This window comes from Ceratotherium simum, chromosome 13, assembly GCF_057802395.1.
Source record: "Ceratotherium simum simum isolate JZ-2026a chromosome 13, ASM5780239v1, whole genome shotgun sequence".
NCBI classification, from domain to species: domain Eukaryota; kingdom Metazoa; phylum Chordata; class Mammalia; order Perissodactyla; family Rhinocerotidae; genus Ceratotherium; species Ceratotherium simum.
Genome location: NC_141912.1, coordinates 37,375,208 through 37,400,852, shown reverse-complemented (window position 1 = coordinate 37,400,852; position 25,645 = coordinate 37,375,208). Strand labels below are relative to the sequence as shown.

Sequence of the window (25,645 nt, the reverse complement as noted above, 5' to 3'; positions counted from 1 at the left end):
ACAAAAGATCTAACATTTGTGTCATAAAAATCTCAGAAAGAGAGGAGAAAAAAGATGGGGCTGAATTACTTGAAGAAATAATAGCTGGAAAATCCCCAAATTTGGCAAAAGATATAATCTTACAGATTCAAGAAGCTTAGAAAATCCCATGGGGGCCGGCCCCGTGGCATAGTGGTTAGGTTCAGCACATTCCACTTTGGCGGCCTGTGTTCACAGGTTTGGATCCCTGGCGGGGACCTACACAACTCATCAGCCATGCTGTGGCAGTGACCCACATATAAAGTAGAGGAAGATTGGCACAGATGTTAGCCCAGGGCTAATCCTCCTCAAGCAAAAAAAAAGAAGGAGAAGGAGAAGGAGAAGGATATCCCAAATAGAATAAATCCATAGAAATCCACACGAAGACAAACCATAGTCAAACTTCTGAAAACTAAGGACAATGGAAAAAAAATCTTAAAAGCAGTGAAAGAAACACTTTACCTACAAGGGGAAAACAGTTTAAATGACAGCAGATTTCTTATCAGAAACCATGGTGGCCAGAAGGAAGTTGCACAATATTTTTTGTTTTCTGAAGAAAATTACTGTCTATCCAAAATCATATACCCAGTAAAATTTCCTTTAATAATGAAGGGGAAATCAAGACATTTTCAGATGAAGGAAAATTAAGAGAACTTGTCACTAGCAGACCTACCCTAAAAGAATGGCTAAAGGAAGTTCTCTAAACAGAAAAGAAATGATAAAAGAAGGAATCTTGGGACATCAGGAAGGAAGAAAGAACAATGGAAAGAGTAAAAATATAGATAAATATGATAGATTTTCCTTGTCTTCTGGGTTTTCTAAATTATGTTTGATGGTTGAAGCAAAATTATAACACTGTCTGATGTGGTTCAAAATGTATATAGAAGAAATATTTAAAAGAATTATTTTATAAACAAACATAAAAGGAGGTATGATTTCTATGCTTTGCTTGAACTGGTAAAATGTTGACATCAGTAGACTGTGATAAGTTATATATATATAGTGTAATACCTATGGCAACCACTAAAAAAGCTGTACAAAGAGATATACTCAAAAAGCACTATAGATAAATCAAAATGGAATGCTAAAAAAATGTTCAAGTAACTCACAGAAGTCAGGAAAAAGAAAAAGAGAAATGAAAAACAGAGAGAACAAACAGAAAAATGGCAGACTTAAACACTAACGTATTGATATTTACATTAAAGATAGACAGTGACATATTTAAAACTATGCTGTCTAAAAGAAACATCAAATATAATGATATAGATATGTTGAAAGTAAGAGAATGGAAAGATATATCATGCAAATATTAATCAAAGGAAAGCAGGATTGACTATATTAATGTCAGATAGAGTAGACTTCAGAGCCAAGAAAATTACCAGAGGTAGCGAAGGCATTATATAATGATAAAAGGATCAATCTACCAAGAAGACATAACAATCCTAAGTATATATGCACCAAACAACAGAGCTACAAAATATGTGAAGCAAAAACTGATAGAACTGTAAAGAGAAATAGACAAATCCACAATTACAGTTAAAGACTTCAACACCCCTCTCTCAACAATTGATAAGAACAACTAGACAGAAAATCAGCAAAGATATAATAAAACTCAACAACACCATCAACCAACAGGATTTAAGAGAGATTTACAGAACACTCCATCCAATAACTGCAGAATATACATTCTTTTCAACAACCTATGGAACATATACCAAGATAGACCATATCCTGAGCCATAAAACAAACTTAAACTTAAATTTAAAGAATTGAAATCCAATAGTGTGTTCTCTGACTGCAATGGAATCAAACTAGAACTCACCAACAGAAAGTTAACAGGAAAATCTCCATAGATTTGGATACTAAACAACATATTTCTAAATAATCCATAGGTCAAAGAGAAAGTCTCAAGGGAAATTTTAAAAAGTACATTGAAGTAAATGAAAATAAAACATACCAAAATTTGTGAGACACAGCTAACACAGTGCTGGGAGGGAAATTTATAGCATTAAAATACATACAGTAAAAGAAAGAAAAAGTCTCAAATTTATAATCTAAGCTCCCACCTCAAGAATCTAGACACACAAGAGCAAATTAAACCCAAAACAAGCAGAAGGAAGGAAATAATGAATGAAATTGAAAATAGGAAAGTTTACATACTGATGATTCTGTTTATATAAAATTCTTGAAGTGACAAAATTATAGAAATGGAGAACGGATTAGTTGTTGCCAGGGGTTAAGGATAGGGATGGAGGTAGGAAGATGGAGGTTGGGGGTAGGGATGGGAGGTGAGAGGCAAGTGGGGGTGGCTATAAAAGGACAACAGGAGGGATCCCTGTAATGATGGAATTATTTTGTATCTTGGCTGTATTGATGTCAATATCCTAATTGTGGTATTGTGAACTATAATTTTGCAAGATGTTACCACTGGGGGAGACTGGGTAAAGACTACACCAGATCTCTCTGTATTGTTTCTTACAACTGCACGTCAATCTATATCTATCTAAAATAAAAAGTTTAAATTTAAAAAAAGAAGTCAGAACTAGATAATAATAACCTAACTTTTATTGCTATGTGCTAGTCACTGTTCAAAGCACTTTACGTGTATTATCTCATTTGATCCTCACAACAACCCCCTGTAGGAGGGTAGGTATTACTATGGTCCTTATTTTAAGGAAACAAAGGTATAGAGAGGTTAAGTGAATTGTCCAAGGTCACATAGCAGGTAAGATCCCAAATTGGGGTTCAGGCTCTGAGTTACCTACCTCCAGAATCGGTGCTCCAGATAATCTTAAAGTGCAAACTAATATTACTAAAAGTGAAGAGTTTGGTATCAAAAGAATATGAAGTAAAGGAATAATCTTTAGTTCAGTTGGAATTGTCTGGGAAGGAAACACCCATTTATTGAGGCTTTCTTTCGTTCATTGAACATTTAGTACTTGTGCTCTATAAGAATGGTGGATAAGTTTCACATCACAGGTCAACTCAGACTGATTGACAATGGCTGTCTAGAAAATTATGTTAACACAGATTCTGATGCCACAACACAGCTGGACAAGAAAGAGTTCTATGGTTAATTATAGATATTTACCATTCACAAGGTGGCAGGAAGGGAGGGCATCTGTCACTATTTTTAGATTTGAGCTAAGTGTTTTACGTGTATAGTTATGTAATGTAATCCATACAAAACACTGCGTGTTGAGTATTATTCACATTTTATAGATGAGGAAACTGAGGCTTAGAGAGTTTAGTTAACTTGTCCAAACACACACAGCCAGTGAGTGGCAGAGCCAGGATTGAAGCCAAGTTCTCCATCCCAAGGAATCATGCTCTTTTCACCACACCTCCTGAAAAAGAGGAGTTCTATTGAGCTCTTGAAAGAGATGATGGACACGCATTGGCATAGATGGCAAAAAAGAGGGGTTCATGCATAAGCACAGATGTAGAAATCAGCCGATCACACAAAAGACAGGAAGCAGATTGACCTGACTAGAGGAGCATATTGGGCAGTAATTACAGGATATTAAGGGAGGCACAGTGCCTAGCTGACTGAAAGCTTTGAAACAAAAAGCTAAAAGATTTTTCTTCCAAGTTCGTTTGTTTTCTGAGAGCTTCTGGTGCAGTGGAAGACGAAGTGGTGACAATAGAAGGCTTCAAGATTTTGTTTTTCTTTCCCCATCTTCTTCATTGAGCTGTGCCAGTTTTCTTAACCTACCCTCTTTAAGGGGATTGGGACTCATCCTCTATCCATCAATTTTCTAATTGTATTTTTTATTATAAAAGTTGGACATGTATATTGCAAAAATCTCAAATAATAAAAAAATGTATAAATTGTAAAGTATTGCCCCCAACCTTTAATCCCATTCCCCAAAGATGAGTTCTTTTTATAGTTTGGTGTCTATTCTTTTAGATCCTTTGTATATTTAGAAATATACATATATATAATTTATTTTGGTACATATATTACATAACATTTAAAATATATATTTATATATTATATCTGCATATGTACATGTAAAATACTGTTTTACCTATATATAATGTATATATAATCCTGAAGACATAAATTCAGTTTAATCATTCTTAATAAAGATAAGAGTCAAAGGCCCAAGTTCAAAGAAGTCCAAGCTCAAAGAAGTTTGAGCTGGAACCCAGGTGTTTTTAATTGTCATTTGCTTTGTGAAAAGCTGCATTCCTCACAGGGCTGTCAATATCTCCTCAAAAGGGTTATCAAAGCTTCTGATGAAAGGACCTTTAAAAAGGCAAAGGCTTCTTCTGATCACTTTGTCACTGTTAATCCCACGTCAACAAGGTCAGTAGATTCTAGGGCAAGAATTTAAACTCAAGTGCTCATGAAGAAAGAAAGAAGCGTGGTCTAGTGCCTGTAGGGAGCCTCTGAATCAACAACAAAGACCTACCTTATCTCATTAATTTCAGTTGATTAGGGAAAGGAGACACAAGATCAAGGGGACCTAACCCAACTTTTTTGTTGGCAACCCCCTGGAGAGTGCCTAGTTGGTGCCATTGCTGGTTTGATGACCTTCTGCCTCACTCTGGTTTTCTTTTCCATCTGAATCCCCTGCAGCTATCAATGGGCGTGTTAGGTTTTGGCTTCATCGCCACTTACCTTCCAGAGGCTGCAATCAGTGCTTACCTGGCTGCCACGGCGCTACACATTATACTCTCTCAGCTGACTTGCATCTTCGGGATTATGATTAGTTTCCACGCTGGTCCCATCTCCTTCTTCTATGTGAGTAATTTCTACCCTCACCTAGAGTTACAAATGCCCCTCCCCTTGCCTCCAAAAAGAAGTGGATCCAAGTGGAGAGACTCCTGCCTAGGCAGCTGGGTCAAGAGGGTCCTAGAAATAATTTCATCTCTTCTAGATTTATAGTCTTGATTAATTGCAGATGCCACTTGGACCATGCTTTCAGTTGCATTAATCATTTCGCCCAGCATTTTAAACTAACGTAATTTACATTATAATTTGGTCTTTAAGATACTGTATCTATCATAATTCTTCCCATTACATGCCTCATAACAGACATGTATCCTAAAACATCTAAAGAATATAAAATGCTAAGTAGTCCCTGAATGCATGAATGGCGTAGGATCCTAGCTAAAGAACATATATGGTCTGGGAAAATTAATACAGAATACGCTAATAAACAGAACTCCTGGGTCTTTTCCATTACACTGAAACACATGAAATGTATTCTCTTCTTATTGGACGTTACGGTGATTGAATATCTCTTTTTCAACTTAAAAAAAATACACATCCACTCACTTGCTCTCACTGTTCTAGTAACGCTCATAGAGACCTTTGTGCCCAGCAACACTGCCTAGGGGCTTCTTTTTGTACTAATTTAGAAAGTGTCAATTTCTAGATTTAGGTAATTATTATATCCCTTTCTAAGCCTCTGTAATTTTCTTTTCTTTCAGAACATAGTTAACTACTGCCTGGCTCTCCCCAAAGCTAATTCCACCAGCATCTTACTATTTCTAACTGCTACTGTTGCTCTGAGAATCAACAAATGTATCAGAATTTCCTTCAATCAGTACCCCATTGAGTTTCCTATGGAAGTTTTTCTGGTAGGTGTTTTGATGCCCCAAATTCATGGTTCAGATAATTTAAAACACCTACCTTTTAAAAAAGTTAAATAAAAAGCAAGTAACCTAGGAAGGGAAAGGTTCATAGGAGAGTGTAAAAATAATAATTTTTAAAAACATATGTTGAATTGTGACAAAGCTGAATACATTTAGTTTTAAACACTAGCTTATATTTGTAAAACATGCTTATTTTCAAAGTACTTTTATCTATTGCCTCTTTTTCATACTATTTCAAAAATGGGTTTTTTCCCTTTATGAAAGTAATACATGCTCATTCTAGCAACTTTTAAAAACACAAAGAAGAAAAAAAAAGGAGGAAAAGAAATTGCTATAGCTGCACTACCCAAAGTCAACTACAATTGATACTTTTGGAATTTCAGTTATTCACTCCTTCCTTTTTTCAAACAAATATATGATAGGCCTATGCTCAGTGTTGGTGAATGTCCATCTTCTTCTATGTAGAGGCTTTGTTTCTATTTTAATATAGTTGCAATCATACTGTTTTTCAGCCTCCTCCCATTCTCACTATACTACAGTAAAGAAATTGAGGGAGATGAGATGTTAAATGAATTACCTAATTCATGTCACTAGTAAGTGACAGAGCTGGGGCTCACCACTATCTAATGGTAACATTTCTTGTTTCTTTTTTAAAATCTACTGATAAAATTTATCTTTTGCAGTTATAATGAACATTTTTACAGTGATAAAGACATTTTCATAAACAAAGCTCAGGTTTTTAAAGTCAGCATTTCTCATATTAGGATCATCGAATCCTTGGGTGTCCAGGGGAATTATTTTCCCCTTAAGAAGTGTTCACTTAGGGGGAGTTTTTAAGTGTTCTCTTAAGAAGAAGTATCTCTGTGGCAGAGATACTTGAAGTTCACCAAATATTCATGTGCTCCCCTATATTTCCCAGGAGCCCTTGTAGTTAGGCAGGACCATGTGACTTCAGGGCCAAAGCACAAGAGAATAGGTGTAAGACCTCATGTTCTTTCTTCCCCAGCTGTGGTAATCATGGGGACTGTATGTTGGGATAATTAAGTCGCCAGGTGGAATTAGCCTGGATCCCTGAGGCACTGTTTGCAAAGAAACTGCCCTGGAGAGACACTGACCCGCAATGGACTTTGCGTGGGCAAAAAAATAACTTGTACGTGTTAAGATGCTAAGATCTCATGGTTTGTCTGTTGCCACAGCATAACCTATCCTATACTAATTAATCCAGGTCTATATTCTTCATGACTGAAGGAATATGGGAATTGCTTTGGAAATTGAGACCAAGCTGTCTCTCCTAACTGTTGTCTACTTCTTGTGGAGGTTCATATTCTTTCTTCCTTGGAGTAGTTGAAAAGCTATTAATTCATAAGGCCAGAAGCTGGAAGGCCAGAAGCTAGAAATTACAAAAGAATTTCTAAAGCACTGTACACAAATAGTGGCACCCTAGAGCCCAGGGGACAATGTGCATATGGAGTTTGGGGACTGGAATCAGGGACAACCTCTCCTTTTCATGGAACCTAGCCCAGCACTGGCATCTTCGGGAGCTGCGGCTTTGGAGTCACCAGCAGGTGGCATCTGTGACGCAGACATCAGCTCTCTCTCTCTTTAATTTCAGCTTTTTTGAGGTATAATTGACATATAAAATTGTAAGATATTTAAAGTGTACATCATGATGATTTTATATACATATACATTGTGAAAGGATTCCCCCCATCTAGTTAATTACCACATCCATCACCTCACAAATTTATCTTTGTGTTCATGTGTGTGAGAACGTTTAAGTTCTACTCTCTTAGCCAATTTCAATTATACGATACAGTGTTATCAACTATAGTCACCATGTTATACATTGGTGTATTAGATCCTCAGACTTTATTCATCTTATAGCTGAAAGTTTGTACACTTTTACCAGCCTCCCTCTATTTCCCCCACCCCCCAGCCCCTGGCAACCACTTTTCTACTGTTTCTATCAGTGTGACTGTTTTTTTTTTTTTTTTAGATTCCACATATAAATGATACTATGTAGTATTTGTCTTTCTTTGTCTGGCTTATTTCACTCAGCATAATGCCCTCAAGGTCTATCCATGTTGTCGCAAATCAATCCTCTCTTAAGAGACATCAGCAGCAGGGATCATAGTGATGTTCCTTCAAGGAATCTCAAAGGCAATGAACGTTAACTAGGGTTATTAGGAAAGGAGAGAAGTAAAAGTATAGAGGATGCTGTGGGTTGACTATGGCTGATAGACTGGTTTGTGAACCAGTTAAGACATTCCTTTGGGAAATGCTATAAATAATTAGGAAGCACCATGGAGTGAAGAAGGGGGGGAAACTGAGGTCCAGCAATAAAAGTAGATGGAGACTTAGAATTATTGCAGGTTAGGCATTAAACTTTTTTTGTGACCTAATTTATACTCAAAGGTTATTGAAGCCTGCAACGCACTACTTATACACATGTCAAGTTAAGTGATTGCGAACACTTTCTGCCACATAGCAGGGATTAGAGATTTAGTTTAGAATTGGAAATAGACCTGCGTGTTTCCCCTGGCAGTGAGGAAAGTGGGAGAGGGAGGATGAGAGCTGCTATGGCCAAGGGTGTAAACAGATTCTCACAGCACCCACCAAGAAACCACTGTTTAGATGTGCTGGAGAAAACTGCACACACTCACCAATCTGTCCTTAAGACAGTAGTCTCAAATATTAAGGGAAATTTTCAAGGCAATATCTGGGATCCAGGTACAATATACTGAAAAATAATTCAAGAGTCTCACAGCTATAAGTAACTATACATACTGTATGTTTAAAATTTATGTGTGTGTGTGTATTTGTGTATGTGTATATTTAAGCTGTATAGCAAACATCAAAAAAGCGTCAACAGTAGTTGTCTTTGGGTGGTTTGTTTATGCTTTTTAATTTTTCATATTTTCTCTATTTTCCTATATGAGCAAGTATTACCTTTATGCTGGAAATAAAAGAGTTCCTTGGCCACTTGCCACACTTCTTGTCCCTTAACTATCTAAACACCAAAACTCTTCTCTGACTCAAGCTATGATCCAGATTCTTGCTTCCATTCTGGTCTGCAGGCTTCCTAGGGGTCTTCACCGGATCACAGCATCACAGGTAAACCAACTGCTATCCTGCTCAGTATCTGGTTGAACTCTTAGAGTAGATGCTGGGAAAAGATTTGTGTGTTAGTAGGGATAATGGGGTAAGGCAAGTATATAATTATTGTTTTAAACCTGGGCATTGAGTTCTCTTGTCTCTGATTTAATTTGCTTTGCTGTGAGGTCTTTATAAGGTACAACAGCTGCTAGGTTGTCTATTTTCCCTCTAGTTGAAATGGAAGGGAGACTTACCATTTTATTTATTTGTTTGTTTATTTATTTTTGCTGAGGAAGATTCACCCTAAGCTAACATCTGTGCCAATCTTCCTCTATTTTGTATACCCAGGCTGCCGAAGCGGAGTGCACCAAACTTAACCACTAGGCCACAGGGCCATCCTCGAGACTTGCCATTTTAGCAGTAAATGAAAGGGGAAAAAAAAAGTGATAGCTTTGCTCAAGACCTGTTTCTTGGGCTATCAAATGCTGCTCCATATTATTAAGGGTTAGTCAGAATAGTTGATATACCTCAACAATCCCCCAAAAGGCTTATTTATATTGGTGCAGTGTGCCTAGGTCTAAAAACTTTTAAAATTGAGGGCTTGATACAGCTATTACCTGAAAACATGTTTATATTTGGTCTAGATGTTTAAAATTGGTGAAGAAAGAGAAGTCCAGGGCCTCCATTTGTTCCCATTATTATGTCAGAGACCAAGGCTGAAGTTGCTTTTCACTCTGGCTACAATGCTAAAAAGAGCTCAGGGAACCAGAGTCGGGGAGGACTTCTGCCTTTCTGGCTCCACTGATCTGGCCCTGCCTCTCTTGCCAGCCTTCATGCATAGGGACTGCCACATATTTCTTTCCCTGTCCTGCCAGAGGCTATGGGCACCTCTGCTCCTGGAAGCAATACACAATATGTAGATGATTATATACCTTTTTTGTTTTTTTTTAACCCCTACAGATTCTTGGCTTCACTGTGTTTGCAAACAAGATAAACATGGCCACAGAAACCAGCGGGACGCTTATTGATATGATTCCTTATAGGTCGGTAACTCCACTTTCAAGACTACTTTTTCGTTTCTGTTACCTTCTCTTAGCATCTGACCACACAGCCTGATTGACATCCTCCACTACCAGTCTCTGGCTACAGCCAGATTCGGGTCATAGGTTCAAATTCATTTTACAACACAGAGGTTCATGAGACGAGAAGAGCTAGGACAACCCCTCCTTTCTTCTCTGGTCAACCGCAGGCTCTCTTCCCACTGTTGAGCCAATCCCCTTACCCAAGTAAACTGTTGGATGCACTGAATACCAGAGACTCATGCATTGTTTTCTTAGCACATATGGACCTTCTCAACCTCCATACCCATCTGATTAATTCTCAAGGACGGGACAAGGGATGCCTCTCTCCTGGGGCTCAGTGCTCAGGAGATGAGCATTCCTTCTATTTTCACCGACTTAGACTGAATCAGTGTCCTTGAACAACATTATTTTATTACTCTGAGTAGACAGCTATCTTCAAATAGCCGACACATGGAGTTCTTAAGGACTCGCAATTAATTTACATTATAATTCCTACCAGTGACTATGGGGCATCACTCTTGTTTCTGTTAGGAAATTATAATTTCTTTAACCTTGATCAGATGAATCACTTTAGCTAAGAAAGGCAATATACTGCAGTTTGTTGATTCACAGGCAAGCTTTTGAAGAGCATTGTTCGTTTCCTTATTCTGGTCGATAGGGAATACTGCAAAGGGTCAGCGATACCAGCTAACCCCCAAGGATAACAAAACCTAGGCTACTTTGACACAACTAGATTGAATTAGTCTCATATCCTACCTGTTCTCAGTGAAATCTGATGATGGCTAAATCCATTTCAAATTCTGTTCAATTAAAAAAAAAATGCACAGAGCAGACCACCTAAGTACAGGGGAACACAACGATAGATAAGACTTACTTGGTCTCTGCCATCAGAAAAAAGTAACAAGAACAACAATGCAATCGATGCTTTACATTATTTTATTTCATTTGCTCCTCACAGTAATTCTATGAGGTAGGTATTATCTTCTTTTCATGGCTGAGGAAACTAAGGCTTACCAAGTTTAAATTACTTATCCAAGATCACAAAGCTGGTCAGTGGCAGAGCTACTATTCGAACCCATTTCCGTTTAATTCCAAAATCTATGATTATAACTACCCTGTTGTACTTACTCAGTATGCTTCTGTTTTAATGACTTGAAAACCATACAGTCAACTTTTGCACACATTTTATCAGAAAATTCAAAGATATAGATAGACAAGTGAGCATTTCAAAAATCTAATTTTAGGTATTGCTTTGAACTTCCTTTTTTATTATGTATTTATCCAAGGTTGCTATGGACTAGAAAAATTGAACAGTTTAAGTTAGTTCCTTCCATGTCCGTGTCCTCTTTTAACCTAAACTGCTAACAAAGAATTGAACATTACAGAGAACAGCAGGAAGGAAACAGAGTAGTTTGTGTTATCATACTAAATATTTAAGGTTTACTAACATAGATTTGGGCAATAAATTCCATTTACTGTATACCTCTTTGGGACAGCCATATTCTTACCTAACTTCTTCTCAAAGAACCAACTCTTTGTTTCATTAATCCTTTCTACTGTTTTTTTTGTCTCAATTTCATTTATTTCTGCTCTGATTTTTATTATTTCTCTCCTTTTGCTGACTTTGGGCTTTGTTTGTTCTTCTTTTTCTAGTTCTGTTAGGTGTAATTTAAGGTTGCTTATTTTGGCTTTCTCTTGTTTGTTAAGGTGGGCTTGCATCGCTATGAGTTTCCCTCTCAGGACCGCTTTTGCTGCATCCCATATGGTTTGATATGGCATATTTTCATTTTCGTTTGTTTCCAGATAGTTTTTGATTTCTCCTTTAATTTCAACAATGATCCATTGGTTGTTCAGTAGCATGTTGTTTAATCTCCACATTTTTGTCACTTTCCCAATTTTTTTTTTTATGGTTCATTTCCAGTTTCATAGCCTTATGGTCTGAAAAGATGCTTGTTATGATTTCAATCTTCTTAAATTTATTGAGGCTTGCTTTGTTTCCCAACATATGGTCTATCCTTGAGAATGTTCCATGCATGCTTGAGAAGAATGTGTAGTCAGCTGTTTTGGATGGAGTGCTCTGTATATGTCTACTAGGTCCATCTCGTCCAGTTTTTCATTTAAGTCCACTATTTCTTTATTGACTTTTTGTCTGGATGATCTACCCATGGATGTAAGTGGGGTATTAAGATCCCCTACTATTATTGTGTTGTTCTTAATGTCTCCTTTTAGGTTTGTTAACAGTTGCTTTACGTACTTTGGTGCTCCTATGTTGGGTGCATATATATTTATAAGTGATAGGTCTTCTTGGTGGAGTGTCCCTTTTATCATTATATATAGCCCTTCTTTGTTTCTCTTAACCTGTTTTATCTTGAAGTCTACTTTGTCTGATATGAGAATGGCAACACCTGCTTTCTTTTGTTTGCCATTAGCTTGGAGTATTGTCTTCCATCCCTTCACTCTGAGCCTGTGCTTGTCTTTAGAGCTGAGATGTGTTTCCTGGAGGCAGCATATTGTTGGGTCTTGCTTTTTAATCCATCCTGCCACTCTGTATCTTTTGATCGGAGAGTTCAATCCATTTACATTTAGGGTAATTATTGATATATGAGGGCTTAATATTGCTGTTTTGTCACTTATTTTCTGGTTCTTTTGCATTTCCTTTGTTTCTTGTCCCATTTGTTCTTACCTAACTTCTTAAAAGGGGAAATTCAACAAAAAGTTAAATATCTGCCTTTGAGCATCTAGTTATATTCCTGTCTAGCTTATTACCTGGAAAACACCAAGGTGCTTGTAAGTTATTAGTACGTTATAAATAGGGAATTAAAATAGATATAATTGGATGGTACAGATAAAGATATTCAAAAATAGGAGGGTCTGGCCCAGCGGCATAGTGGTTAAATTAGCACACTCCACTTCGGCGGCGTGGGGTTCACGGGTTTGGATCCAGGGCATGGACTTATGCACTGCTTATCAAGCCATGCTGTGGCAGCATCCCACATATAAAGTAGAGGAAGATGGGCACGGAGGTTAGCCCAGGGCCAATCTTCCTCAGTAAAAAGAGGAGGATTGGCAACAGATGTTAGCTCAGGGCCAATCTTCCTCACCAAAAAAAAAAAAAGAAAGAAAAGAAAAAAATAGAAATTTAGATTCATGCACATAATAATAGTGAGAAAGGGGAAGATGGGGGAGATAGCACTTTGGGTGCTAAAAGTGATGCTTCCTACTTTAAGGAAAATGAAATTTATTTATTATTATTTTAAAAAATTTTTTGTTTATTGCAGTAACATTGGTTTACAACATTGTATAAAGTTCAGGTGTACATCATTATACTTCTATTTCTGCATAGATTACATAAAAATATGGAACACTTCACGAATTTGCATGTCATCCTTGCGCAGGGGCCATGCTAATCTTCTCTGTATCGTTCCAATTTTAGTATATGTGCTGCCGAAGCGAGCACAAGGAAAATGAAATTTAAAATGCATGAATTAATAAGAAAATTTAATTAGATAAGGAATTAAAAGTACATCAAAAAATTTCTTTTAAAATAATTTTCCAAAGTGTATTTACTACATTGTTCATTTTACTGAACTTCGATTTTACACAAAATTTCAGAAGTAAATTTCAATTATTCAATTATTGAGTCATATATCTGTATCTAGATGAAATGATAAAAATAATCAGAAAATAAACATTTCAAATAACAAACCTTATCTAAAACATTTAGAAGATTTTTTTTAACTTAGAAAGTAAATCTAGAGACATGGAAACCGAAGCATATTTGTGCTTCCAAATTCAGTTTAAAGGATTATTCTACTATGGATTTATAGAAAAACAAGATTGCCTCCCAAATCATGAAGATTTCTTTTCTTTTTTTTTTTTTTGTCTGTTAGTATCATGATTGATTTTTGAATGTTAAACCAACATTACATCCTGGGATAAACCTCACTTGGTCATGATGTGTTATTTTATATATTGATTTGCTAAAATGATGTTAAGAATTTTTGAACTTATATTCATGAAGGATATTGGCCTGAGATTTTCTTTTCTTGTAATATCTGTGTCTGGTTTTGGTATAAGAGTAATGCTGACATCATAAAAAGGATTTGAGATATATTCTCTCATCTTCAATTTTTGGAAGAGTTTCTATAGAATTGGCATTATTTTTTTCTTAAATATTTGGTAGAATTCATCAGTAAAGATATTTAGGCCTGGAGTTTTCGTTGTGGGATGGTTCTTAACTACATATTCAATTGTTTAATGGGCTATATATTAAATAAAACTATTATTAAATTATATAATCATTGTCTATGAACCAGGATATCTATTTCTTCTTGAGACTACTTTGTTAGTTTTGGTGACTCAAAGAATTTGTCTATTTAATCTAAGTTACTTATAATATTTATAATATTTATATTATTTTATTTATTTATATTTAATATTTATAATATTTATAATCTAAACTTATTTATAATATTCTCTTATTATCTTGTCTTAATAACAGCTTTATTGATATATAATTCACATTCCATAAAATTCACCATTTTAAAGTATACAATTCAGTGGATTTTTAGTATATTCTCAAAGTTGTGCAACCATCACCACTATCTAATTTTTAAATATCTTATCACCCCAAAAAGGAGCCCTGTACCCATTAGCACTCCCAATTGCCCCCCTCCACAGCCCTTGGCCACCACTAATCTACTATCTGTCTCTATGGATTTGCCTATTCTGGATATTTCATATAAATGGAATCATATAATATGTGCTCTTTTGACTCTTCCTTCTTTCACTTAGCATAATGTTTTCAAGATTCATCCATGTTGTACCGTGGATCATTCCTATCTTTGGCTGAATAATATTCCATTATATGGACATATCATATTTTCTTAATCCATTCATCAGTTCATGGACATTTCAGTTATTTCCAACTTTTGGTTATTATGAATAGTGCTGCTATGAACATTCATGTGCAAGTTTTTCTTTGAGCACTTATTTTCATTTCTTTTGAGTACATACCTAGGAGTAGATTTGCTGGATCATATGGTAATTCTATGTTTAACTTGTTAAGGAACTGCCAAACTATTTTCCACAGCAGCTGCACCATTTTACATTCCCACCAACGCACCAAGTTTCCAATATCCTCACCAACACTTGTTATATTATCATTATTCTCCTCCTCCTCCTCCTAGTAAATATGAAGTTGTATGTTACTCTGGCTTTGATTTACGTTTCCCTAATGACTAATGCCCTGGTGGTTTAGTGGTTAAGATTTGGTGCTCTCACCACCATGGCCTGGGTTCATTTCCTAGTCAAGGAACCACACCACCCATCTGTCAGTTGTCATACTGTGGCAGCTGCTTGTTGCTGTATACCACCAGTATTTCAAATACTAGCAGTGTCACCAATGGTAGACAGGTTTCAGTGGAGCTTCCAGCCTAAGACTGACTAGGAAGAAGGACCTGGCCACCTACTTCTGAAAAAATTGGCCATGAAAACCCTATGAATAGCAGTGGAGCATTTTCTGATATAGCGCTGGAAGGTGAGAAGATGGTGCAAAAAGACCGGGCAGAGTTCCGCTCAGCTGTACACAGGGTCGCTAGGAGTCAGAATCAAATTGACGGCACTAACAACAAAATGACTAATGATGTTCAGCATCTTTTTACGTGCTTACTGGTCATTTGTATATCGTTTTTGGAGAAATGTTTATTCAAGTCCTTAGACTATTTTTAATTGGGTTATCTGTCTTTTTGTTGTTGAGCTGTAGGAGTTCGTTGTATAGTCTGGACACCAGACCCTTATCAGATATATGATTTGCAAATATTTTCTCCCGTTCCTTGGGCTGTCTTTTCACTTTCTTGATAGATCATTTGAGAAACAAAGGTTTTTAATTTTGATGAAGTCCAATTTATTTTTTCTTTTGTCATTTGTGCTTTTGGCGTTATATCTAAGAAACCATTGCCTAATCCAAAGTCATGATGATTTACCCCTGTCTTTTCTTCCAAGAGTTTTTTGTGTGTGTGTGAAGAAGATCAGCCCTGAGCTAACATCCATGCTAATCCTCCTCTTTTTGCTGAGGAAGACTGGCTCTGAGCTAATATCTATGGCCAATCCTCCTCCTTTTTTTTTGCCCCAAAGCCCCAGTAGATAGTTGTGTGTCACAGTTGCACATCCTTCTTTTTTTTTTTTTTTAAAGATTTTATTTATTTATTTTTTTCCCCCCAAAACCCTAATAGATAGTTGTATGTCATAGCTGCACATCCTTCTAGTTGATGTATGTGGGACGCAGCCTCAGCATGGCCAGAGAAGTGGTGCGTCGGTGCGCGCCCGGGATCCGAACCCGGGTCGCCAGCAGCAGAGCGTGCGCACTTAACCGCTAAGCCACAGGGCCAGCCCTGCACATCCTTCTAGTTGCTGCATGTGGGATGCAGCCTCAGCATGGCCGGAGAAGCGGTGCGTCGGTGCGCGCCCGGGATCCGAACCCGGGCCACCAGTAGCGGAGCATGCACACTTAACCGCTAAACCACAGGGCCGGCCCCTTCCAAGAGTTTTAGGTGTTACATTTAGGTCTATGATCCATTGTGAGTTCATTGTCTATATGTTGTAAGATAGGGGTCTGACTTCATTCTTTTGGGTGAGAATATCCAGTTGTCCCAGCACCATTTGGTAAAGAGACTGTTCTTTTTCCAATTGAATGGTCTTGGCGCCCTTGTTGAAAGTCAATTAACAAAAAACGTTTGGGTTTATTTCTGAAATTCTATTCCACTGTTTTATATGTCTATCCTTAAGCCAGTCTTAATTACTATAGCTTTGTAGTAAGTTTTGAAATGGAAAAGTGTGAGTCCCTCAATTTTGGAGGCCACAATGCAGTGGGCTGATATGTAGTGCTAAAAGAAAAAAATTGTCAACCAAGAATCCTATATTCAGCAAAACTGTCCTTCAAAAATGAAGGAAAAATTAAGACATTTCCAGAAAAACAAAAGCTGAGGGAGTTCATTACCACTAGACCTGCCCTGCAAGAGATGTTCAAGGGAGTCCTGCAAGGTGAAATGAAAGGACACTAGACAGTGACTTGAAGCCATATGAAGAAATAAAGATCTCAATAAAGGTAAATATTGGGCAATTATAAAGGCTAGTATTATTATAACAATAGTTTGTAACTTCACATTTTGTTTTCTATATAATTTAAGAAACTAGTGCATTTAAAAGAATTATTCATTTATGTTTTGGAGTACACAATGCATAAAGATGTAATTTTGTGACATCAATAACCAAAAGGGATGCAGATAGAGCTATGAAGGCTCAGAGTCTTTCTATGTTATTAAAGTTAAGCTGTCATAAATTCAAATTAGAGTGTTATAACTTTAGGTTGTTAAATATAATCCCCATGGTAACTACAAAGAAAATAGCTGTAGAATATACACGAAAGGAAATTAGAAAGAAATTTAAACATTTCACTACAAGAAAAAAATCAACAAAACATAAAAGAAGACAGTAATGCAGGAAATGAAGACAAATAAAGCTATAAGGCATATAGACAACAATTAGTAAAATGACAGAAGTAAGTCCCTCCTTATCAGTAATTACTTTAAAAGTAAATGGATCAACCTCTCCGGTCAAAAGACAGAGATTGGCAGAATGGATAAAAACACATTATCCAACTATGTGCTGTCTGCAAAAGACACATTTTAGATCCAAAGACACAAATAGATTGAAAGTGAAAGGATGCGAAAAGATATTCCATGCAAATAGTAACTAAAAGAGAGCAGGAGTGAGTATACAATATCAGACAAAATATATTTTAAATTTAAAAAGTTTACAAGAGACAAGGACATCATATGTTATGAAAGATCCAGTACAGTAAGAAGATATAACACTTATAAACATAAGCATCTAATGATAGACCATCAAAATACATGAAGCAAAACTGACAGAATTGAAGGGAAAAATAGACAGTTCTACAATAATACTTGGCAACTTCAATACCCCACTCTCAATAATGGCTAGAACAACCAGGCAGAAGATAAGTAAGAAAATAGAGGACTTAACCAACATGATAGACCAACTACATCTAATGGACTTGTACAGAATACTCTACTCAACAGCAGCATACACATTCTTCTTAAGTGCACATGGGACATTTTCCAGGATAGACCACATGTTAGGCTGCAAATTAAGTCTCAATAGATTTAGAAAGATAATCATACAAAGTATCTTCTCTGACCACAATGGGATGAAGTTAGAGATCAATAACAGAAATAAATGCCAAGCATTTAAAGAACTAATACCAATCCTTCTCAAACTTTTCCAAAAAAAACTGAGAGAAACACTTCCCAGCTCATTCTATGAGGTCACGCTTACCCTGGTACCAAAGCCAGACAAATACACTATAAGAAAAGAAAACTTATGAACATTGATGTAAAAGTCCTCAAAAATAACTAGAAAACCAAATTCAGCAAGATATTAAAAGGATCATACACCACTAAGAAGTGGGATTTATTCATAGAATACAAGGATGGTTCAACACACAAAAATAGATCAATGTAATACACCACATTAACAGAATGAAAGAAAAAAAAACATGATCATCTGAGTTGATGCATAAAAAGCATTTGACAAAATTCAATACCCTTTCATGATAAAAACACTCAACAAACTAGGAATAGAAGGAAACTGCCTCAACATAATAAAAGCCATATATGAAAAATCCACAGCAAACATAACACTCAATGGTGAAAGACTGAAAGCTTTTCCTCTAAGTCAGGAACAAGGCAAGACACCCACTTTCACCACTTCTTTTCAACATAGTACTGGGAATTCTGGCCATGGCAATAAGGCATGAAAAAGAAAAAAAAGGCATCCAAATTGGAAAGGAAGAAGTAAAATTATCTCTGTTTGCAGGTGATATGATTCTGTATGTAGAAAACCATAAAGAGTCCACACAAAAAAAGTGTTAGAACTAATAAACAAATTCAGCAAAGTAGCAGGACACAAAGTCAACACACAAAAGTCAGTATCAGTAACTTTTCTATACACTAACAGTGAACAATCTAAAAAGGAAATTATGAAAATAATTCCATTTACTATAGCATCAAAAAGAATAAAATTGTTAGGAATTAGCCAAGGAGGTGAAAGACTTGTACAACGAAAGCTACAAAACATTGATGAAAGAAATTAAAGAAGACATAAATAAATGAAACTATACCCCATGTTCATGAATTGGAAGACTCGATATTGTTAAGATGTCAGTACTGCCCAAAGCAGTCTACAGATTGAATTCAATCGCTATCAAAATCCCAATGACATTTTTTTTTGCAGAATAAAAAAACCTATCCTAAAATTCATTCAGAATCTCAAGGAATCCTGAATAGCCAAAGAAATCCTGAAAAAGAAGAACCAAGTTGGAAGATTTACACTTCCTAATTTCAAAACTCATTACAAAGCTACAATAATCAAAACAGTGTGGTACCAGCATCAAGACAGACACACTGACCAATGGAATGAAATGGAGAGCCCAGAAACAAACTCTTGCATATATGGTAAAATGACAAGGATGCCAAGACGATTCAGTGGGAAAAGGACAATCTTTCCAACAAGTGGTACTGGGAAAACTGGATATCCACATACAAAAGAATGAAGTTGAACTGTTACATAACACTGTATACAAAAATTAGCTCAAAATGGATCAAAGACCTAAAACTATAAAACTCTTAGAAGAAAACATAGGATAAAAGCTTCATGACATTGGATTTGACAACGATTTCTTGGATATGGCACCAAAAGGCACAGGCAATGAAAGAAAAAATAGACAAATTGGACTTCATGAAAATTAAAAACTTTTGTGCATCAAAAGACACTGTCAGGGCTGCCTGGTGGAATAGTGGTTAAGTTCGCACGCTCCACTTCGGTGGCCTGGGGTTCACAGGTTTGGATCCCAGGTGTGGATCTACACACTGCTTATCAAGCCATGCTGTGGCAGGTGTCCCACATATAAGGTAGAGGAAGATGGGCATGGATGTTAGCTCAGGGCCAATTTTTCTCAGCAAAAAGAGGAGGATTGGCAATGGATATTAGCTTGGGGCTAATCTTCCTCACACACACACACACAAAAAGACAGTATCAACATAGTAAAAAGGCAAACCATAGAATAGGAGAAAATATTTGCAAGCCATATATCTGATAAGGGATTATATCCAAAATAGAGAGAGAACTCCTAAAACCTAACAACAAAATAAACAACCTGACTCAAAAAATGGAGAAAGGATTTGAATAGACATTTTTCCAAAGAAAATATACAAATGGCCGATAAGCACATGATAAGATGCTCAACATCACTAATCATTTGGGAAATACAAATAAAAACTACAATGAGATACCACCTCATACACAGTAGGATGGCTACTATAAAAAAAAAAAAAGACAGAAAATAACAAGTGTTGGTGAGGATGTGGGGAATATGGAACACTTGTGCACTGTTAGTGGCAATGTAAAATGGTACAGCCACTCTGGAAAGCAGTATGGCGGTTCCTCAAAAAATTAAAAATAGAATTACCATATGATCCAGCAATTCTACTTCTGGATATATAACTCCCAAAATAGAAAACAGGATCTCAAAGAGATATTTGTGCACCCATGTTCATAGCAACATTATTCACAATAGCTAAAATGTGGAAGAAACCACAAGTGTCCATCAACAGATGAACGGATAAGCAAAATGTGATAGATAGATATATGTATATACACAATAGAATATTATTCAGCCTTAAAAAGGAGGTAAATTCTGACATATACTACAACATGGATGAACCTTGAGGACATTATGCTGAGTGAAATAAACCAATCACAAAAAGGTAAATACTGTATGCTTCCACTTATATGAGATACTTAGAGTAGCAAATCATAGAGATAGAAAGTATAAGGGTGGTTGCCAGGGCTGGGGGGAGGGGGAAATGGAGACATTGATTAATGGATATAGTTTCCATTTTACAAGATGAAAAGAGTTATAGAGTGAATGGTGGTGATGGTTGCACGTTATGAATGTATTTAATACCACTGAACTGTACACAAAAAAATGGAAAAGATGGTAAATTTCATGTTGTGCATATTTTACCACAATAGAAAAATTGGAGGGGCTGGCCTGGTGGCTTACCGGTTAAGTGCACACACTCCTCTACTGGCGGCCCGGGTTCGGATCCCGGGTGCAAACTGATGCACTGCTTGTCAGGCCAGGCTGAGGCTGTGTCCCACATACAGCAACTAGAAGGTGTGCAACTATAACATACAACTATCTACTGGGGCTTTGGGGAAAAAAAGGAGGAGGATTGGCAGTAGATGTTAGCTCAGGGCCGGTCTTCCTCACCAAAAAAAAAAAAATTGGAAAAAAAAACTACAGGAGGGAAGGCATTGATAGAATTGGAAGTAATTTGTATAAAGGATGATGACTAAAATTATACCCTGAAAATTTGAGTGTGAATAGAAGGGAATTCATTGAGCTTTAGCTCTAAACCATTTTAGATATGATATCTGCCTATTGCTTACCCACTGGTATGCTCTCAAGCGGTGTAAATAAGCCATTTTTCATCAATCTTAACAGTTTTGCCTGTCCTATTTGTTGCCATTGCTACATGGCAGAAACCTTGAACTGGAAGAAAGCAGAGCATGTTTTGTTAATGTCTTTTGTAACTTGGCTTGGTTTGCTGGTAGGCTGCTGCCTCAGTTGCTCTCCTTATCTCTTATTGATATTTTAAAAAAGGGACAGGCCTGCCCAATGTGATAAGGATGGAGTGGGTGAGGGGCCAATAAATGATTCCTGCTATCCGGGAATAATTCCACCATTTTATTCCAGCTTCCTGTTTCCTGTAATGCCAGATTTGGACATTCTTCCTGAAATTATTTTACAAGCCTTCTCCTTAGCTATAGTGAGCTCCTCTCTGCTCATATTTCTGGGCAAGAAGATTGCCAGTTTCCATAACTACAATGTCAATTCCAACCAGGTGAGAGGACAGGCTTTTCTATTATTTCCTCTGACCCTTAAGTCTTTGTTGTCTGATCTGAGTCTCCTCTAACAGGAAGACTGGATTCCTCTGTAACCAGGGAGTCATTTGGACTATAATTTGAACTATAATTACCAAAGGATTTTTTGAAAAGTGTGCATACTTAACTTTGAAGCCACTTGAATTAGCATGAGTGTTATTCACATATCCTAGAAAAGATGTGGTATAGGGAAGCAAGAAGATAACATATGGCTTCATGCTGTTAAGCTAGCAGGGTTCCTCTCCTCTTAATTTTATCTTCCTTTCCAACAAGTCCTTAGAAGTCCACCACATACTGAGGCACAATAAAAAATGCTATGGAATACCAAAACTAGTCTACTAGCTTAAGTTGGTCTCTCAGAAATAGTCTTCATCTTTTTTTTTTTTTATCTCCAACTATTCTAAGTTTGGCCCTTTCCCTAGAACTCAAAAGGGAAATGTGGAGGCAAGAGGTATCCCTCTTTGACCTTTAGGATACTGGAAGGAAGAAAAAAAAATAGTACTGTTGCTCTCTGTCATTCTAAGTCCTAGTGATCACGTGAAAGAGAATATTAAGGCAAAAGTCTCATTTTCTCATTTTGAAAAAATGCTTTCCTTTCATGATCACTAGCTAAAAATGAAGATTCAACCTAATCTAGAAATCAGATTTGCCATCCCTTTGTTCTTTCTAAGGATATTTCAGTGTTATTTGAAGTGATGTAAACAATCCTATCTTCATACATAAGAAATTGACAGTATACCTTTAGTCCAAACTCAAATCAGCATTCTTCAACAGTGGGCCTAAAGTGTTTGCCATTTTTTTACAGGATTTAATAGCCATCGGCCTTTGCAATGTCGTCAGTTCATTTTTCAGATCTTGTGTGTTTACTGGTGCTGTAATCAGGACTATTATCCAGGATAAATGTGGAGGAAGACAACAGGTGTGTTGAAATAGAATTTTATCTCTAATATATAAAGATATTTATGTCTATTCCTCTGGATATTCATAGAAGAGGATTATATTCGTTTAATCATGTTACTATTTTAATGTTATGCTTACTCTTTTGGAAGAATTTGGATTTCGTGCTTGCCTTAATTTTGCTTAGATTTTGTCTTAAAAGCTATTTGTCAATGTGGAACTTGAAAGTCATTTTCTATAAAAATATTATTCTATGTAAAATGTTTCTATATATTAGCCCACAAAAACCTATTTTCCATGTAACATACCTAAAAGATAATATTTCAGGTAAACTAACCATCAGCTATTAACATTTTTTTCTATGGGGAGGTATATTTTCAGTCCTAGCATGGGAAAGCAATAATACAACTCTCTCCATGCTGGCAGCGGAACTAGAAATTTTCCTGGCTTCCTCAAAGAGCTTGACAAGAGGCTTTCACGATAGAGAGTAAGGTCTTTGTCTAGGTGAGCCTAAGGACTTTATGACCCGTCTACCTTTGTATAAATGAAACTTATCTAGGTCAGACTTTCTTCAGGTATTCTGAATTAGTAAAGTAAGTGTACGAGTGGGTTGGAGGGGAGAGGGAAAGGGAAAACGATGGTAGAGAAGGCTCCAAAGGCAAACTCTGTCTAATTGCAGGCATGAGATTTTGTACGTCCAATGTTTGTGAGTTTTGAACTGACTAGATAAAATTTACTTTACAACATGAGAAGCATGCCATCTCTGCTATGTAGCATGATGAAATGTCAAAGAACTATCAGAATTGAAACTGGAGCAAGTCCAGGCAATGGGTCAGGGTCAGAAGGCAGAGAAACAGCAACAGAAGGTCAAAGACAAGTTTAGGCCGCAGAAGCGTGGTAGGAAGGTACAGCGATGGTCAGAAACTGAAGTGTCAGAAGAATGGACACTAAATTTTAGTGGGGAAAGATAAAGTGTCACAGTCCATCGGTAAATATAGGTGAAATATAAGGTAAAAGCTAATAAAAGTCGGGTTAGGCAGGGGTGCGAGCATGAGTCTAGAGTAAGAACTCATCATATCATCTTATGTGGACTGAGTTTTGTTGTGATAGAGCTTCTGCCCAACGCACTGGCCTTTACCGTGTAGCTCTTTTTTTTTTTTTTTTGTGAGGAAGATCAGCCCTGAGCTAACATCCATGCCAATCCTCCTCTTTTTGCTGAGGAAGCCTGGCCCTGGGCTAACATCTGTGCCCATCTTCCTCCACTTTTATGTGGGACGCCACCTCAGCATGGCTTGACAAGCAGTGCGTCGGTGCGCGCCCGGGGTCGGGGCCACCAGCAGTGGAGCCTGCGCGCTTAACCGCTACGCCGTTGGGGCCGGCCCCAATGGCCGGCCCCAACGGTGTAGCTCTTTTCCACTACTCTCTGACAGAAAGAAGGAAGTTGGATTATGTTAAAAGGAAGGATGTTCTATGCAAGTGTGCAAAAACTTTGAAGTCAAAATGAGAAGATTTTATGATAAGAAGAAAAGGAAATGGCAATTCCAGACATTAATTCCTACTAACTTTTGACAACGTACTTTGTTTGTTCAGTATATACGCACAACATAAATTTGGGGAGAAAAGATGGAAAAAACTAAATCACAGTGTAAGTAAAATTAAGTGCAGAGTAAAAAAAATAAATAAAAAGTGCCATAATATTGCAAGAAGGAGACTGACGGAAGAAGGGGGCCGTTGATGGATTACTGAGAGAGGGCTAGGATATGTATAGATGGAGGGAAGGAAGAGGGCTTCAGGTCAGAATCAGCCTCCAGCCTCGCTGGGAAAAGTGCCTGCCTCAAAGGCAGTCCATGGCTCTCATTCTGTTTTCTGCTGCTGCATTGTTCTCCCGTGCAGCATGCTCCCCTACCAATGACATCTCTCTCTCTGGTGCAGTGACCCTTCACAGGGAGGCATGTCCCTAGGGATGCTGGTAAGCCCTTCCCTGAGACCCTGATTTACCCAGTGCAAATCACTGGTTCAAGCAGAGAATGCTGCTGGCCCCTGGCCCTACACATTGGAGCTACCTAGCCTCTGCTCTGAATTTCTGATCTGGACCAGCAAAGGCCTCTAAGACTCATTCAGCCTTCTTCATCCCACGGCACTGTGTGTTCTCTTCACCCCTCCTCTCCAGGGACTTTTGTTTCACTCTGCCTGAGAATACCTCCACTTCTTCAAAGTTCCTCAGGACTACAGGAAACAGAAGCTTGGAGGCTGGCTCTGAACCTCTCACACAGGACCTGCTAGCAAGGGCTGCTTTATTTTTTTTTCTATCTGGCATAAATACAAACTGTGTGTATGTGTCTGGATTTCACTTCAACTTTTCACTGTCTAGAACCCACTTGTCTTCACTGGTTGCAGCACAACCTGTTGGCCCTTCCAGCCACAGCCTGGGTCTGAGGTGTTGGCAGGCCCATGGCAGAGGGGATGTGAAGAGCCCCAGGCCTATGGCCAGTTGGACTGTCCCCCACTCCACCTTCCTACTCCTCCAGTTCTGAACTCTGTGCTTCTCTGCTCACCACGATTGGGTTCCTTTCCTTGTTCTCTGCTTTCCAAGGACTGGCCTTCTTGCCTTGCCCCTAGGCTCCCAGAACTGCTTAACAAGTGAGTTACTGGGGCTGGCCCCATGCTGTAGTTGTTAAGTTCAGCACGCTCCATTTCGGCTGCCCAAGTTCATGGGTTCAGATCCCAGGCATGGACATACACCACTTGTCAGCCATGCTGTGGCAGTGACCCACATACAAAATAGAGGAGGATTGACACAGATGTTAGCTCAGGGCTAATCTTCCTCAGCCAAAAAAAAAGAGTTACTATAAAAGAGAGAAATGTGTTGTGTTCTTTTTAGAGGAAGCATATGGGGCAGTGGAGAGAGCCTGGAT

General features: G+C 37.5%; 1 protein-coding gene and 1 non-coding gene across 2 annotated transcripts in view; one reads left to right on the top strand and one right to left on the bottom strand.

Moving 5' to 3' along the window:
- SLC26A8 (solute carrier family 26 member 8) overlaps positions 1-25,645 on the top strand; it is a 66,017-nt gene that overhangs the window by 20,318 nt on the left and 20,054 nt on the right. The window contains exons 5-9 of the mRNA XM_087437867.1: positions 4,604-4,768; positions 5,461-5,610; positions 9,682-9,764; positions 21,646-21,793; positions 22,639-22,752. Coding sequence (XP_087293993.1) covers positions 4,604-4,768; positions 5,461-5,610; positions 9,682-9,764; positions 21,646-21,793; positions 22,639-22,752 — 660 coding nt within the window. The remainder of the gene's footprint in view (positions 1-4,603; positions 4,769-5,460; positions 5,611-9,681; positions 9,765-21,645; positions 21,794-22,638; positions 22,753-25,645) is intronic.
- On the bottom strand, positions 13,154-13,260 carry LOC147915694 (U6 spliceosomal RNA). Its single transcript, XR_015554196.1, has one exon. It is a non-coding gene; the product is annotated as a U6 spliceosomal RNA (small nuclear RNA).